A 16,548-nucleotide genomic window follows, 5' to 3' on the forward strand; every position below is an offset into this window, starting at 1 on the left:
GAGCTATTCCAATCAACAAAAGGGGTATTGTATCCTGAAAATTTAGGTTTAAAAGTTCAATCTGTTTCACTTACCAGCTAATGCTACTTTGATCAACAATTTAAGAGCACATCTAGATCAGATGTTTGCAATCATCCAATTAGCTTACCTTTTGACCTAGCAAAATCTCCATAGTGGGACCCATCAAATGGTAAGTCATGGTCTTCATGAGGATTGAATTAGAAACAATACGGATGAAAATAAACTCTAGTATCCATAGGATTGTATTTTAAGCACACATGAAAGTTAGCACAACTTCACTAAACCTAGTAATTCCAACTTAGTACAGACATGGTAACATAAAGGGGTTTTTCTGTTCTTTGTGCACATTTATGCTCCTATAGGAAACATGGAGACAAACCCTGTTGGAAACACAGAGATGACGGTGGTGATGGCAATGGCAATCGTGGTGAGACCTGAAAGGTGAGGCCTTTGCACAAATCCGACAGAACTATCATCATCTTTTGAAGGCGGAGATATGCCACCCATTGAAGTGGGTGGTGCTGCATCAAACAGTAGGGACAAGTAAGGCAATAAAATAAACTCCTATAAAGTTTAGTTCAATCATTTACAAGCATGGTTTTAAATCTCATCCAAGTTGTCTCAGTATCATCCACCAACGAGTTGACAAGTCGTCTCAAAGACATGGTTTGTTCTAATTCTAAGGCATTTAAAAAAAAAAAATCTCGTCCAAGACAACTCGATCTTGTTCATGGACGAGATGAGACGAGACGTCAAAACAAGTTTTAAAATCATGTTTACAAGAAGTGAAGGAATGTTATGGTTAACCTGTTGATGTAATATTTGCGAAGATGGCATAGTCAGGGGAACTTGGAGATAACTTCAGGAGCTCTATCAAACAACAACAGCAAAGATAAAAAAAAAAAGGTTAGTAATCAACACAAGTATATGGAAACCATTACTTGATGGGAGGAAGTTATTTATGCCACAAATTGGGCTCACAATGGGTTATATTTTGAACCCATTTAGGCTCCAAAACTGATCCAATTACCAGCCTACTTGATCCAGACCCATTCTGGTAGCTTATTAGATCACAGCTCCTAAGGCTGGACCGATCCAATGGGCACAATACTTTGATCCAAACCCGATGTTATTGGAAAAGATCATATCAGATCATACCTATCAGACCCTAGTTTCAAACAAGGCTCCCTACTCATTCAGTAAGAGAACCTGGGGTGTTAGTTGATTCACATTTGACAATATATAGTATCCTTAGGTTAATCACCTCATAGGTACAAATCCTCATCTACCAATCAAAACAAAGTTTCAGATCCATGTAATCGCAGTTCGAGTTTAAATATAGTACATTATTAGATATTTTAGAAACTAATATTTTGAATTTGAATACTTGAAATTTCTATGATAAATAATTATTTTATATTTCTTATATAATTATAAACAAATATTATTTTTGAATATTTTCCTTTACATAATTATATATATATATATATATATATATATATATATATATATATATATAGGGAAATGTTCAGCAACAAACATTTTTCAAAATATGGGTTGGAGGTTTTGAAATGGGCTGATTTTTGGTGAGGATGATCTCTACGGTGAGAAGATCATCATCACCATCCTCACCAAAAATCAGCCCATTCCAAAACTTCTAACCCATCAAAAATGGTTGACAAAAAATGGACGGTCCACGATTTTTCAACTTGTAAACATGGGGTTAGAAGTTTTGGAATGGGCTGATTTTTTATGAGGATGATCTTCTCACCGTAGAGATCATCCTCACCAAAAATCAGCCCATTCCAAAACCTCTAACCCATGTTTTGAAAAATGTTTTGCCAAAATGTTTGTTGCTGAAAGGGACCCATATATATATATATATATATATATTAAAAAAACTATTTATGAATCAAATTAATTCAATGATTATCTTTGCATATTTTATTGTTTTGTATTCAAATTTAATTTTAATTTCTCTAATTATATTCTCGCTAGTAGCATTACAAAAATAAAATTAGGTAATTTCCCAAATAATTACTGAAGTTTTTAAAAATACTGAAAGTATAACATGTGTTGACACAACTATCACGCGATGTTGACAAAATATTATCAAATTGTCAGCATTATGTAATAATTTTGTCAACATTAGCGTCATTTCAGAAAGAAGAAAAGAAAAATTAAGAAGAAAAAGAGAGGAAGAAATATAGAATTTTAAAAAATAATAAAATTAACTTGAGGGCTACGTAACACTTCAACCAAAAGCCATGCCTCATAGTGAGAGGTATGCCTTTTGGTCTAGACTCAGGATCCAATATGGTGCCCCATTCCTATATAGTGTCTACGTGGCATGTTTTAGTTGGTGTTTAAACTTTGAAACACCTTGGCTTTTAAACAAGTCATTCATGCAGTCCAATGTATTTATTTCCTAATCAAATTGTGCCACATAGACACCGTTTGTATCTATAGAAATGGGACATAGTATGGGATCTCAACTCTTTGGTCTGAGGCATATGTATCTAGAGTCATGATTTTCTGATTCCCCTTTTGACATACACTCCCTCTACTCTCCTAACATGGCATGTGCATAGAACCATTGATTTTTTTTACTTAGGATACACAACTACACATATTTATGGGGATGTACAATTGTTTATCTAGAGGAAAAATCTATGATTCTGTGCACATGCCACGTCAAGAGAGTAGAGAGGGAGTCAGTTTATCATTATTCATATATTTGTTGTTTTCATATTGAGTCGTGATAATCTGTCTCACTTTTTTGTACGCTCCCTTCACAGAATCGTATAAAACAATAAAGATTTGTCCTTATCTATCCTGAAACAAAGTATTTACGGTTCTGTGAAGGGAGCATACAAAAAAGTGAGTAAACTTATCACAACTCTTTCATATTTCATACACATGCCTCAAGAAGTTTTTTATGAGCATCACACTGAGGTGTCCATAAGCCTCCAAAATCACCGCACGGCAACATGGATGTTTTTCATTGAGATACGAGTGAAGAGCATCCATGGTTCTGTGTGCACCTCCACATCAGCAAAGTGTAAATTGAGGTCAATCCAGCTGGAATCTATTTTCCTCACCTCGGTCATTTCCATTTCGGGTTATATGATGTGATAACATGTTTTTTGTCCTTACAGTCATGGCTCAACCCACCTATCTTATGTAGGACTCCGAAGTATAACTTTTCGTTGATAAGGTGAATATGTAATTTTTCGGTCTAGGGAGTAACAACAATGAATCAGTAATGTTAGCTGCTCTTGTCTCGTTCTACTATGTTTTGCATGGTTGTGTGCATAGTCTCAAAAAATCTGTGATGTTTTGAGAAAATCATGATTAAATCACGATTTTAATAATTACCAATTAAATCACATTTTTTCAACAACAACAACAAAAAAAACCACAAGTTTTTGAAAACCTCACTTGTTTTTCAGAAAATCACGATTATACGTGATTTAATCTACATTTTTAAAAATATAAACAATTATTTTTATTTTTAAGATTTTTCAAGTATTATTTTATCATTTAATATATAAAATACATATTTTTATATATATTTTTTTAAATATTTGTCACTATGGACTTGTGTGTGTATGGATGCATGTGTGTTTGTGCTTGCGCGCGTGTACATACATGTGCGTGTGGTGTATTTTGTGTTTGAGAGAGAATGTATTATTTTACTTGGGCATGCGTTGATGGGTGCATCAATCAACTTGCAAGCACTAGGGAGCTGAAGGAGCTTGGCCTCTTGTACACCCATTTGTTTTAGTGTCGACTGTCCCTTGTGTGTCTGTTGGATCACAAAACATAGACAAACCGGGTCACGGTCCTTGATACCCTTCACAGCAGTGCAGCACTCGTTCGAAGGCGAAACAGCCTTCCCTGTCGCATAATATAAGCATGTCATCATCTTAGAGAACTCACTATTGCATTGTTGTTCCAGTGAAGGTTCAACAGAGAAGATAGAACCAAATAGAAAACATGGGAGAATGATGGAGAAAAGAAGAGATTGGGTTCTCATTTTCTTCTATTTTTCTCTCTTTTTTTTGGGAGAGTAGTAAGATATGTCAAGGGAGAGAGAATATAAAATCTTCACTATACATCTCCTATAAAGAAGTGAGAGTTGAAATATTAATGGGGTTGTTGATTGCCAGGTTGTGGCAGAGGTGCCAGCTTTAATGACTTTCTAGCTGACTAAGTAGATTTCGTAGTAAAGTACCTATTTTGTTAGCTAGACTTAACTATTTTTACCTCCCCATTGTAAATGCCTTTTAAATGGTTGCCTTGACTCAACAGGGTGATTTTTTTTTGGCTCTAACAAGGAGCCCAATTTATTTTATATATATTTTTTTGACATTGAGATGTCCCTGCCTATAGGCCGATTAGCAAGGTTGAGGCAAGTGATCCCTTACCATATTTTACCCAAATCCCCCAAGTATCTGTAATACACCACAAACCACAAATACTAGATAAGTCGGGATAAATCCCTATTGGTAGTCATCTAGCATGAACTCATGACCTCTGCCATTTTGGAGAGAGGTCCTAATCACTCCACCCGACATTAGGATTAATCCCATTAAAACCAAAGAAAAATCACTACAAAGAGAGAAATACCAAAGAAAAATTTGAATATAAATTTTTTTTTTTTTTCTAGAATCTTGTTACTTGATTAGAATTTTAACTAATTTGATCATTGAAATATGATCTTAAAATCTACGAGATAGTAGATTGAGATCTAGAAAAAAGGATGAAGTACATATAATCAACCAGGTAAAGAGAAGCATGATGAAGCTAATTAAGGTACTTCATGCAAACTGATAATTCTATCTTGACTGTCCAATAGTGGTTTAAAGTCCACCTAGAGACATGAGTAGTCCTTCTCTTATTAGAGAGATGTACTAAGCAGATCCAACTGTTGCAATTTTGTTACAAAAACTCACTTACTGTATCTAGTTTGTTACACGAGGAAACCTTACTTTACGAATCAGACTTACTAAAGGTAGTTGTGCCCACATTGATTATCAAATTAACAATCCAACAATATAGCTTTCTGAATTTCATGGAAAAGCTCAAATTCATAATAAAATATTTATAAAAAATAAAATAAAAAATCATTCTTGAGCTTTGATCGTAAGTGTTGAAAATGACTAGTTACTAAACTCTCAAATTTAAAATTAAAAATCAATGGTGAGAATTAACTTTTTTTTCAAAATTCTTAAAAAAAATTTCTTTATAACACAATGCCATCAGATCATAATTTTGGATGCCACAAATTGATGTAGTTAGAATTCACACCAAGGTATGTTACAAATTAATCTTATAAATTTGAATTTTATGACATGGATACGGACTCGAAGGTTTACTGGTTAACAAACTTCATAAAGTGCAACGGTTGGGTCTGCCGAGTAATCTCTCCACTTATTAATGCCCCCATCGATACCGATTCTGTGGACTGTAATTAGGAGTTGTACGAAACAGTCCATAAAGAAATGTATTAATCAGTTGGATTTATGACGATCAGACTGTGGAACCAAACAAGGGACAGTACATCCAGAAAACATTCATTGTCCTGTGAAACCTTGGATGGATTATAATATCAAACAAAGGTTATAGGATGTAGTAGGCTGCATCGAATTCTAGGCACTCTACGACTTTGTACCCTACACGTGGCTGACAAGCTCATCCCATGAAAGCAATCTCATCAAATGATACAAACAAAAGCCTAACATGATCGGCTAAAACGTTGATCACAAGACATAAGTAAAAATATATGTAAAAATAATGATTTTTCAAAATATGGGTTAGAAGTTTTGGGTTGTGCTGATTTTTTGTGAAGATGGTCTCTATGACAAGATAATCATCCTCACAAAAAATCAGCTTAATCTGAAATTTTTAAATCCATCAAAAGTGGTTCACAAATTATAGGTAAAAAATCCACGATTCACATTTTAAATCATTTTTTATAGGGTTAGGAGTTTCAGATTAGACTGATTTTTTTTTTTTTTAAGGATTAATCTTCTCATCATGGGGATCATCCTCACAAAAAATCCATTCAATTCAAAATTTCTAACCCATATTTTGAAAAATAATTATTATTACATTGTTTTTACCTATGTCCCATGATATGCTCTCATATATATAGGGGAGCGTTCGGTTCACAATCTTAGGTTTACAAAAAATTTGTGTTATGTGACTTAAAAATTTTGTAATGGGTTGATTTTTTTGTGAGGATGATCTCCAGGTGAGGAGATCATCCTCGCCACAAATAAGCCTAATCTGAAATTTCTAAGTCCATAAAAAATGATGTACAAATTTTCAGTAAACAATCGACAGTTCACAATTCTAAACTCACTTTTGATGGACTTAAAAATTTTCAACTGATTTTTTTGTGATGACGATCTCCTCATCATACAGATCATCCTCACAAAAAATCAACCCAATCCAAAAAAATTTAAGCCACATAGGACAAACGTTTTGTGAGCCTAAGATTGTGAACTGAGCTGTTAAAATATGAAATTCAACAGTTAGGATTTAGCAATCACGATTAATATTTTGTCTTGATTTTTGCATTTTGCGTTTTAACGATCATAGTTGTGTATTTTTTTTATGGATCAATATTTATGGGTAGATGCTTAGCTCGACTCAACTATGCTATGCTAAGCAGAGCCAATGACCTCCTTAGGTGCCACACATCTCAATCTTACCTTATTTAGTCGTTAAACCATTTTCAAATTCATACATTTGTCGCATCAAGATCCAATTCATCTTTTACCCTATAAAGTGATAATCCATGCCTCAATGCTGACGTATGATCCCTCAATATTTTTGAATATTTGAGATACCCCTTATGTTTTAAGTTCTTGGATATGGTGGTGCTCGTGTGAGGGCAATGATGTCATTTTCATTAGTTCATCATCATGAGAGAAGACCAAAGTCAAAAGTGACATATCATCAATTCAGAAGAGAGAGAGAAAAAAAAAGGAGGTCTCTCAAATATTCCCAAAAAGTAGAGGGGTATGGATTATTTTTAAAACATAGAAGACACGTGTCACTAAAAAACAAGCGTTCCTCAAAATAAAAAAAATTTAAACTTTAAAGTCGGACTCCTCAACCTCACATCATTCAGATTTCAATTGTCTCGTTTCCTGCTTCGAAGATCATTCTGGTACGTTAGTTTTCCTCACAAATTTCAGGTTTCATATCTGTGAATTAAGGAATCAAGAACCCTAGAGTTGGATTTGAATTTAACAACCCTAGTTTCTATATCCACATCATTGTAATACGAAACCACATCGAATTTGGAGTAAAAATTTGCTATCTGTGTTGGATAGATTTGATTTGTCTCATGTTTTAGTATCTAAGAACTACTAAGAAATGATCTGCATCTCCCCTGATCGGTTACATATTACTCCAAACACAATTAAGTTGATCTTACCCACTTTTTTAAATTCTCAAACCCATTTCTTAATTTGTTGAATTACTGCACACCATGTTGTTGAAGTATCGATCCCATTTTAGCCACAAAACAATAAGTAAAAGGACATCCTTTAACGGCACCAATCATTCTACATCATAATTTTTTTTTACAAATGTGTATAATATTTGGGAAATTCAGTGTAAGTAGTATTATACAGATTTTCTTACAACATAGATCACTTCTAATTACGTACTATACTCGTGGGTTCAGCAAAGTGAATCAAGTTTATTATTGTGTGTCGAAATGACTGATCTTTGATGTATCTGATTAGAGAGTTGGCGAGCGTGGCTCGGTTTCTTGCTATCATTATGAAATGATATATTATATATGATATCTTATTATATTAATTGAAATATTATATTCTCAATTGCATATTGAACGAATGGGTCCTGTTGTATCCCCATTCATTTCAGTCTTTCACCGGTGAGTTGTTTCTGATTGAGACGTAACCAATACAATGAGTCAATCATTGGCCACACTCAATATTCCAGATGTGCCTTCGTAATTGGGGATTTTTAGGAGTAGAATATCCGTATAGAGCATGAAAGATACAGTGTTGCCGGCCACAACCATGTGGGGAGCACAAATATAGAACTCCCTCGCAGTCTCTGTACTGTCTCTTGGATTGGCTGCGGTGCCAAAATATAGAGCAACTGCATCATCCTAGCCATCCAATCAGTTGCCTACCTAGATTTAGGAAATTAAACAAATATGCATCAATGGTTGTTAGGAAAATTCCGCACGAATAGGTTAGGGTCTTTGAGTTGATAAGATTTTTGGGTAGATGATATCTCTGAGAAATGGGTTTAATGATTGAATGGTTGGCATCTGCAGTTCATGTTCACAGATTGTAGATAAGAATTTGTCTGGATGAACTTTGGGGTTTTAGCATTTATGTAGATGTTTTCAAACTTCTTCTAGTTTAAAAAAAAAAAAAAAAACAAGCCACTGAACGAGGGAGAGTTTAACAAGATCCACATAACAAGACCAGTAATACATAAGAGTTTAACAAGATCCACATAACATGAATTTTTTGTGAAGAAACAAAAAATAGAAGCTTCTAGGCATTTTTCGTATATGATGAAGCTATTGATTGTTGAAATATAGAAAATAATCATCCAGAAATTATGTGAAGGGTGAAGGTATTCTTTTTTTTTTTTTTTTTTTTTTTTCAGTAGTGAAGGTATTCTTTAGTCTATTAGTGACAATAACTTGAAATGATCTTTCTTTTTCCCATGTCAGGTGATATGCTTGGAGCTTGATGACGTGGAAGCTGATTGGAGTAAACCTACATTAAGTGGTAAGCATTTGATGTATAAGATTTTTTTGAATGTTTAAATTTCCATGTGTGTGTTTGGATGTACTCACCTCCTTTTTTTTAATCAGTTTGGGCTTAAAAGCTATTTTCATCTCAAAGGAAAATCTAGTGAGGATCAACCGATATCAATGTTTCTTTGCAATGGTGATATTGTACTTATGGATGGAAAAGCAAATGAATGCTTCCATGGTCAGTATAATTCCTCTGCTCTTTTATTATGTTCTGTGAAATTGCACATATGTGATCTCTGTTGTGAAATTCATTCATATTGTGAAGTTTACCTCTGAGGATTTTAAGGTTTCAATTTGGTAGATAGATCATTAGGTGTCTGTCACGCTGTCTTTGAGAAGCCAAAGACCCAAAATGTCTGCGCATATGCAGCTTGGTCCAGGATGGACTTTTGACCCATAATTGCAACGACCCAATTTCAAGAACAGAGCTCTACCACCTAAGCTATATCCCCCTAGAAGCTTCCAAGGTGAGTGGCAAGCGTGACAAGGCGGAGCAGATAACTATTTTACCTATATTTAACACAAGTTTTTTAAAAATAAAGATAAGAATATAAATATATCTAAAGTAAAAAAAAAAAAAAAACATTTACAAACACCATAACCTAATAAAAGTAGATTTCTAATATTAAACCATGGATGTGTTTACCGACTTGGTAAACTATCATTTGGAGGATGGGCAATAGATGACACCAACCCTCTTTCAGATGTCACTTTTTCTTCAGATCGGAAATTATTAAAAATAAGGGGTAGCATTACATTTCAAGTTAGGATGTGTGTCAGGTCTCATTGTGTGTCAAATACAGAGAAAATCATAAAACTAACATGTCATTGTTATATAGCCTTACGTGCTGAAAATTAACAACCTGCCTGAATGATCCTATTCATCTGCCCTATCATTTTGTTTTGATGGTCAGAAAGTTAGAAGAATGATCCAGGATTAAAAAAAAGGGTACGAGGCTCATTTAATTGGGTGGCCTTTTATTATAGGAGGTATGGTAGGATGGTGGATTCCACCATCTACATTTGGACCATGTTTAGCACCAGGTCAGTGGTGTCATCAATTTTCCTTTGTTATGGTTTGCATGATCATTATAGATAACCCAAACAAATTTAGTGTGAAACAGGGAATATTGAAGTTCCATGGTTGGATAAACCCTTCATGTGTGTGCATGCATTCATGTGTGTGTGTGTGTGTGTCAAATCTTCCATGTTAACTTGCTCATGCATAGTCCATTGTTTTCCTCCTGGAAACTTTTTGAGTGAGTGATTGCTTCTTATATACTTCATTGCATTTAAAAGTAAACACCTTGTCAATAGGTGTCGATCAAGGGTAGACAGTAGTTTGCCTAGATGTTCAACTGGCTTTTAAAGTGGGTACATTGTTGTCCAAGCACCTCTTTTTAGATTTTCAGCCGTATATGTGCATATATTGAAACATAGGTCAATATTAAGCTTGATTCCCTATGTGCAGGGTGTATGATTTAGCTTGACTTAAATTTACTATGACTAAATTAAACTATTAAGGTTGATTTAAATTAACTAATCAATTCTAAATGATACTAGATAGAACTTTTAAATTTCCATAACATATAGGTTGGCTTGTTTTCCAGGTGAGAGCTTAGTTGACCAACCATGTCCAACGACTGGGCTTCCTTAGTCCTTTTGACAACCTTGGTGGAGTCATATTTCCATCGTACCCAAATATTTATGATAAGAAAGTTGGCACTCATTTAATAACATCTAGATAATTACCTTCCACTTTCAAAAGCCTAATCAATTGCTCAAAAGATCTGGCCTTCCCAGATCTCTATAAGTACCACCATAATTGAGCACCTAGGATTTCCAGATAAATTACGATCAAAATGCTCCAGAAGCTATTTTCCAGTTCCTAATTGTAAAGTTGAACTATAAAAGAATTGCATTATGATCATTCTCTTGATGAATTTAATATATCTTTTTTTTTTCAAGAATTTTTTTTTATGGGTAAGTTGGACTTGAACCCACGACCTCAAAGTTGCGTTGCAATGTGTCAAACCAACTGAACTATGGATCTAAGCCCTCTTTTTTTCTCAAAATTATTACATTAAAATTTCCTACTTGTGTCTATTGCCTTGATACATCCAAATGGCATTGTCTCTAAGCTGTGGGGCAAGCTGATTGTGTGCCTTCACTTTGCATAAATGTCAAATATAGAGATATTGTATTATACAAGTTTATGCAACTTGGAAAAGGATGTGTTTGTTGGTGCAGAAAACCTCACACGTGGATACTTTTATCCAGATATTTGATATTTTGAGGGGATTTACAATTAGACAATGAGTATAAGTGTATGGTATATGAAAACATATCTGCATAAACGTAGATGTACATAAATCAAAGCCATGATTGAGTATATGTAAATAGTGCAAGAATGAAATTACTGTTTTTTAATAATGGCTATTGGGCATGTTTGTCCCACATGTTTATTCCATTGCAGCAACTTTATGATAGAATTATTGTCCTTGTTATAGCTCTGAATTTATCCAAGTCAAAAATGACAAACGAAGTACCTAGAATGCCATAATTTCATATATGTTGGCGCGTGTGCTTGTCCGTATTAGTGTGAAGTTGCAATCGCAATGAGATTAGGACATTGACAGTTAAAATTTCTGGATTAGTCACAGAACTGAAGAGAATTTCCATCCTCGACATCTGACACTCAGTAGAAATGAATGGACGTTAAACACCCTTATAGGTGTCTACTAGGGACAACTTCACCATTCATTGTGAGCAGCTTTTTGAGAAATTATATGGGTAAGTATCTAACACTGTAATTTTCTTTCATTTTTTTGAATATGTTAGACAGGGACAACTGTAGCCCATTTTTGTAACACATACAACAGCTAGATGTCATGCAATTAGGCCTGACACTTTACACTTGAAAGACTAAAATATCCTTTATTTTAATAAATCCTGCACGCACATACTATGAATCCTATCTTCTTTTGGTAGCACAAGGTATATTTTACCAGAAATTTGAGTGATACATCCAAGTCTCCTAAACCGGAACTGATATGTGCAGAAGTAGCAAATACGGAGTTTATATTTCTTTTTCCTTAAATATGTGTGAACATCACAATAATTAAGTACTTTTTTTTTGTAAGTATAAAATTTTTATAAATATCGAAGAGAGTACAAAGGAGGCTGAGATAGCCCCCCAAAGAAGAGAAACAAAACAAAAAAGCAGAAAAGCAAAACAAAAACAAAATAGCCACCAAACCAATCCTACTAGTTACAAAGACGATCCCATCTGAACACAAAATCCTCAAACGAAACCCCAAAGAACTCCTTGTTCAACTTTTCCCAAATATACGATGACCCTAAGATCTCCATAAAAACCGTATGGGAGTTGCTTTCCTTGCCTTGGAACACCCTATTGTTTCTCTCTTTCAAAAGACCCCAAGCAATTGCCGAAGGTAGAATAGTCCAGAAGTGCCTTTTTCTACGAGAGAAGATATTATAAGCCCACCCTTTTAACAACATAAAGAAGGTTTTAGGAAGAACCCAACGAAATAGGAAAAAAAATGAAGACCAAATACCACGTGAGAAATAATTAAGTACTTTTTTTCAACACAATTGAAAGTTACCCCTTTTTAGTCGGTTTCATTATCAGCATTTAGATTTTATCCTTTAATGGTAGAAATCTTGTATAACGGAATGAGGTTGATCTTGGTAAATCACGAAGGCAATAGTTTGTGACATGATCGAGACGTCGTTAGAAGATTCATGCAATTAAGTAATGAACTGCCAAGTAACTCTAATGCTTCACCATAGATGATTTTGTATGAATCTTATCAGGGAATCTAATTTGGTGCATTATTGATGCCAGCTTTGATAGATCTTTTTGTCTGAGTAACGTGTTGGGAAGTTGCTGACGAATCATGGGAAACCCCATTCTTGCGACATCTAGAAAGAAACACTGTTCATGGCTCCGCTTGATGCTTTTGATAGTCAGTCCATCCAAAAAAAGTTTCTTTTTGTGTCAAACCCAAGACATTTGTAGTGGGTGCTGTCCCTAATGAGCAAAAGTTGATAAGTTAAAAACAATGGGATAAAGGTATCTTATCTTGAAGTTGACAAATCCACTGTTTTATTTTTCAGGCTCATTTTCTTGTTCAATCCACATCTATTTTCTTGATCAAACTTTGATCTCATCAGGTTGACTCATTAAGTCCCAAGTCTTGACTCCTGAGTTCCAACAGTATAGAAAATAAAACAGTTGAGTTCCATCAGGTTGACACACATACTTTTTTACTTTTACCTTTTTTTTAACTTTATTTTAACTCAAGTAAAATTTGTGACTCATGTTCCCAATTTGCAAATCAACATCATTTCCACTACTCTTTTAAGTGTGCCTTTGGCTTCTTGTATTGCAGGGGTACCAAGGATCTTCAAAATTATTCGTGGGTGCAAGTCCGGCTTATCCCATCTCAACAAAAAAAGGGATCATCAAATTACACCAAGATGGTTTTTTTCATGAAATACATAAGAACATCAAGAATCAACATCGGTATCAGATAATTCTTCTAAGTGTAATTCTTTCTTATCCAAATCATGAATATTTAATTTTGAGTTACAATCACAAATCATAAAAAAGAACTCTTTTCTCTTCATTATTTCTCTCAGATTGCATTGGGACAGAGAATTATATAGTTGTCTTGCCAACTTATTGTGTATTTTCCCCATTTTATTTCCAATTTGAAGACATGTAGGATTCTTATACTCATTTTGCACTCTTAGGGGGAGACTCCGAGATTGGGCACTATGGTCGGAACCTTTGTTGGCAAGCCTGACAAGTAATCTCCATGCACGTAGAGTCTATCTGACGTGTCGCTCTTTCCTTCAATCTCTCAGCCTTCTCCACTTCGTCCCTTGCTCTCTCCCACATGAGCCTTGCACGTGCAAACTCCGATTGTGCCAACTCCATCTCCCGCCTCGTCATCTCCCTCACACGCTCTGCATAAGTCTTCTCAGCGGCAGCTAGTCGAATTTGCTCCGAAGCTTGCCACTTCAACGCCTCGACACAATTCAAGTCAATCTTTGTATCTCCATACTCGCAAAATGGCACTTTGAGTACACAATCCGACCGTGGACGCCGTGGTTGTAGGCTGATCGACAATTGGAGGTCGAGCGACGATGACCCATCGAAAGAATCGATTGCTTTTGATCTGGCAGGCAGACATGTTGAAGTTTTGGGTGTTGGGAGTAGTTGTAATTCTCTGTGATGTTCTTCCATTGGAGGGTCAGGAAGAAAGAAAGAGAATGATAGGACCTAAGTAAGGTTGTGAGAGAGATTCTGGGGTGGCAGAACTGCTATATGCACATATTTATATATAAACAAGTCTCTTCTGTGGTGAATTACTAGAACACCCATGCAACGTACATTTCATCAAATTTACAAAATTACCCTTTGTCTTGTTCAGTTAAAATTGATATTTTGTTAGGTAATTTCTTAATTGATAGGGGTATTTGTGTCCAAACAGCATGTCTATGTAATTTAATAGAGTTGGTTCCGTTAGGAGGACGAGGAGAACGGATCGAGTTATATGGGGATGCATGAATAGCTTCTTTTCTTTTTTATTTATTTATTTATTTTAATGTTATTGTGAGTTGGGTATTATTTTATATGATTGGGGGAATGTAGAGGAGAGTGGGTAGTGTAATAATTACATTCGCACGTGCGCTACGTATTTGAGTTTGGGCTTTTTTCACGGGGTATGCTGGCTTTATGGTGGGTCCTTGTCGGGCCCTAAGTTCAGAAATAAGGAAAAAAGAGTTTTACCTTTTGATCGGCCCTCACTTTGTACAGCTAGGCACGTGTGAAGTGATGCATTCTTTTTTTTTATCTCAGAAGGTCTGGTTTGTGGGATCCACAGAAGGAGCCTCTTAAACTAAATGAAGTGTAATTAGATGATAATAAGTAAGGGTCTTGTTAACGTGTGCCCTTATGGCACACATTAAAAGGCATTAAATACACTTTGGAGTATTTTTGGTCAAAAAAAAAAAATTGAGGGCAGTTTCGGTACAAAAATCAGATCCCGAGGTGTATTTAATGCATTTTAACATGTGCCCAAAGGACACATTAACAAAACCCAATAAGTGATAACCATTGTTTTTCGATGTTAATAATAAGTTCTACCACTTGGAAAATAAATGCATTTTGTTAAGCATTAAACGGTTTAGTAGTAGAAAAATGAAAATGTAAACCAAAATGCTACAAAACATTAGAAGTTTTGATGGATTTTACATGTTTGTTGTTTGTCTTCGGTCTAACATTGTCGATTGCTGATATAATCTGATTCGATGAAATTATTGGTAACACTCTTCTTCAATGATGAGAGAGAGAGAGAAGGTTGATGGGAGAGAGAACAAAAGAGAGAAATGAAACTCTTAAGTGACAGAACTATAGGACTTATGCCTTTTCTTTTCAAAAAACAATACAACATCTCAAATGGCATGTTATTTGAGGGTAATAGTACCAGATTTTGACATGATCAATCAAAAATCATGTTTCAATGCATATATTAAAAGTTGTCTCACATATGAAATATGTTATATCATACGTCAAATTTGACATTGGGTTTAACATATTTCAAAATATAGAAAATGTCTTTTGGAGAACTTTTTTTTTTTTTTTAAATCAAATTTTCATCCAAAGAATACTAATGACATTTTTTTAAATGAAAAATTAAAAAATTATGTGCAAAATATAGCATTTTTTCACTTTATTATTTTAAAAAATGAAATTGAGAGAGAAATATAACATGACCATCGGATATATTCTTAAATATAAGGTTATTATTACTAGATTTGCTTATACCTATAACACATGCATTCTTCTTGGGGTTAAAAGAGGAAAGATAGTAAAGTTAGATAGTATGGACCCACTTCACTATGGTTGGAGTGGGATGTTTATCCTCCCCCCTACAATGCATTGTAACTAAAGTAAAATCCACAGCATGGTTTTTAAACTCGGTTTCACATCTCATCTTGTTTAACCTCGATACCGAGTTAACTCGGATGATACGTCTTGTCTCGTTCGAATTGTTTCATTCGGCATTAAGATCATGGTTTTTAACCATTTAAAAAATCTGAAAAAATTAAAAAATAATTCATATTAAAAAATGAAGCCAAAAAAAAATCATAATGTACCTTTCAAAATAAATAAATTAAATATTTATTAAATAAAGAAGATAAAGTTTTCCCCTAAAATCTTTCTTATTTTTATTTTTATTCACTTGGTTGAGAAGATGAAGAAAAATCAATTTTGATGAAAGAATATATGATTGAAAACGTTTAACTCGTTTGTCTCGTTTAACTCAGACGAGATTTTGAAAATCTCGTCCGATATATATCGTTTGTCTCACAATTTATTCATTGTTGTTAGGTATTATTTGTCTCGAACAAGATTTTACAAAATCCCGTTCGAGACATCTTATTTATTTCACAATACATGGACGTCTCAAATAAGTTTGTGAATTGATCTCGTTCAGCTTCGATACCGAGTTAATTCAGGTGATATGTCTTAGTTTCGGACGAATTTTAAAATCATAATCCACAGTTGCATTTTATTATATAAATGATTCAGATCCATTGACTTAAAGTTACTTATAAAATAAAAATATGATAAAACATATAATTTCAATCATCTAAACAAAAAATCC

General features: G+C 34.3%; 2 protein-coding genes and 1 long non-coding RNA gene across 3 annotated transcripts; 1 reads left to right on the forward strand and 2 right to left on the reverse strand.

Annotated features, from left to right (window-relative positions):
- Window positions 1–232: 232 nt before the first annotated feature.
- LOC147405423 (non-specific lipid transfer protein GPI-anchored 1-like) lies at window positions 233–4,141 on the reverse strand. The gene is made up of 3 exons (XM_086433171.1): window positions 3,721–4,141; window positions 829–891; window positions 233–542 (listed from the first exon to the last, which is right to left on the reverse strand). Exons 1-3 carry the CDS (start codon window positions 4,058–4,060, stop codon window positions 370–372), a joined length of 576 nt encoding a protein of 191 aa, XP_086289297.1. The 5' UTR covers window positions 4,061–4,141; the 3' UTR covers window positions 233–369.
- Window positions 4,142–7,117: 2,976 nt separating this feature from the next.
- On the forward strand, window positions 7,118–12,979 carry LOC147405424 (uncharacterized). The gene is made up of 5 exons (XR_015175950.1): window positions 7,118–7,204; window positions 8,759–8,816; window positions 8,903–9,023; window positions 11,503–11,638; window positions 12,714–12,979. It is a non-coding gene; the product is annotated as an uncharacterized LOC147405424 (long non-coding RNA).
- A 530-nt stretch (window positions 12,980–13,509) lies between these two features.
- On the reverse strand, window positions 13,510–14,252 carry LOC147405425 (uncharacterized). The gene has a single exon (XM_086433172.1). It carries the CDS (start codon window positions 14,118–14,120, stop codon window positions 13,647–13,649), a length of 474 nt encoding a protein of 157 aa, XP_086289298.1. The 5' UTR covers window positions 14,121–14,252; the 3' UTR covers window positions 13,510–13,646.
- Window positions 14,253–16,548: the final 2,296 nt, after the last annotated feature.

The sequence above is a fragment of the Akebia trifoliata genome, chromosome 3, assembly GCF_017979445.1.
Source record: "Akebia trifoliata isolate Shusen 1 chromosome 3, ASM1797944v1, whole genome shotgun sequence".
In the NCBI taxonomy this organism is placed as follows: Eukaryota; Viridiplantae; Streptophyta; class Magnoliopsida; order Ranunculales; family Lardizabalaceae; genus Akebia; species Akebia trifoliata.

Excerpts from the sequence above, each read along its gene's own strand:
- LOC147405423 (XM_086433171.1), bottom strand. The coding sequence starts at position 4,060 with ATGAGAACCCAATCTCTTCTTTTCTCCATCATTCTCCCATGTTTTCTA. Across the intron at positions 892-3,720 it reads ACCCATCAACGCATGCCCAA|AGCTCCTGAAGTTATCTCCA; the intron begins GTAAAATAATAC and ends GTTGTTTGATAG. Across the intron at positions 543-828 it reads CGCAAATATTACATCAACAG|CACCACCCACTTCAATGGGT; the intron begins GTTAACCATAAC and ends TGTTTGATGCAG.
- LOC147405425 (XM_086433172.1), bottom strand. The coding sequence starts at position 14,120 with ATGGAAGAACATCACAGAGAATTACAACTACTCCCAACACCCAAAACT.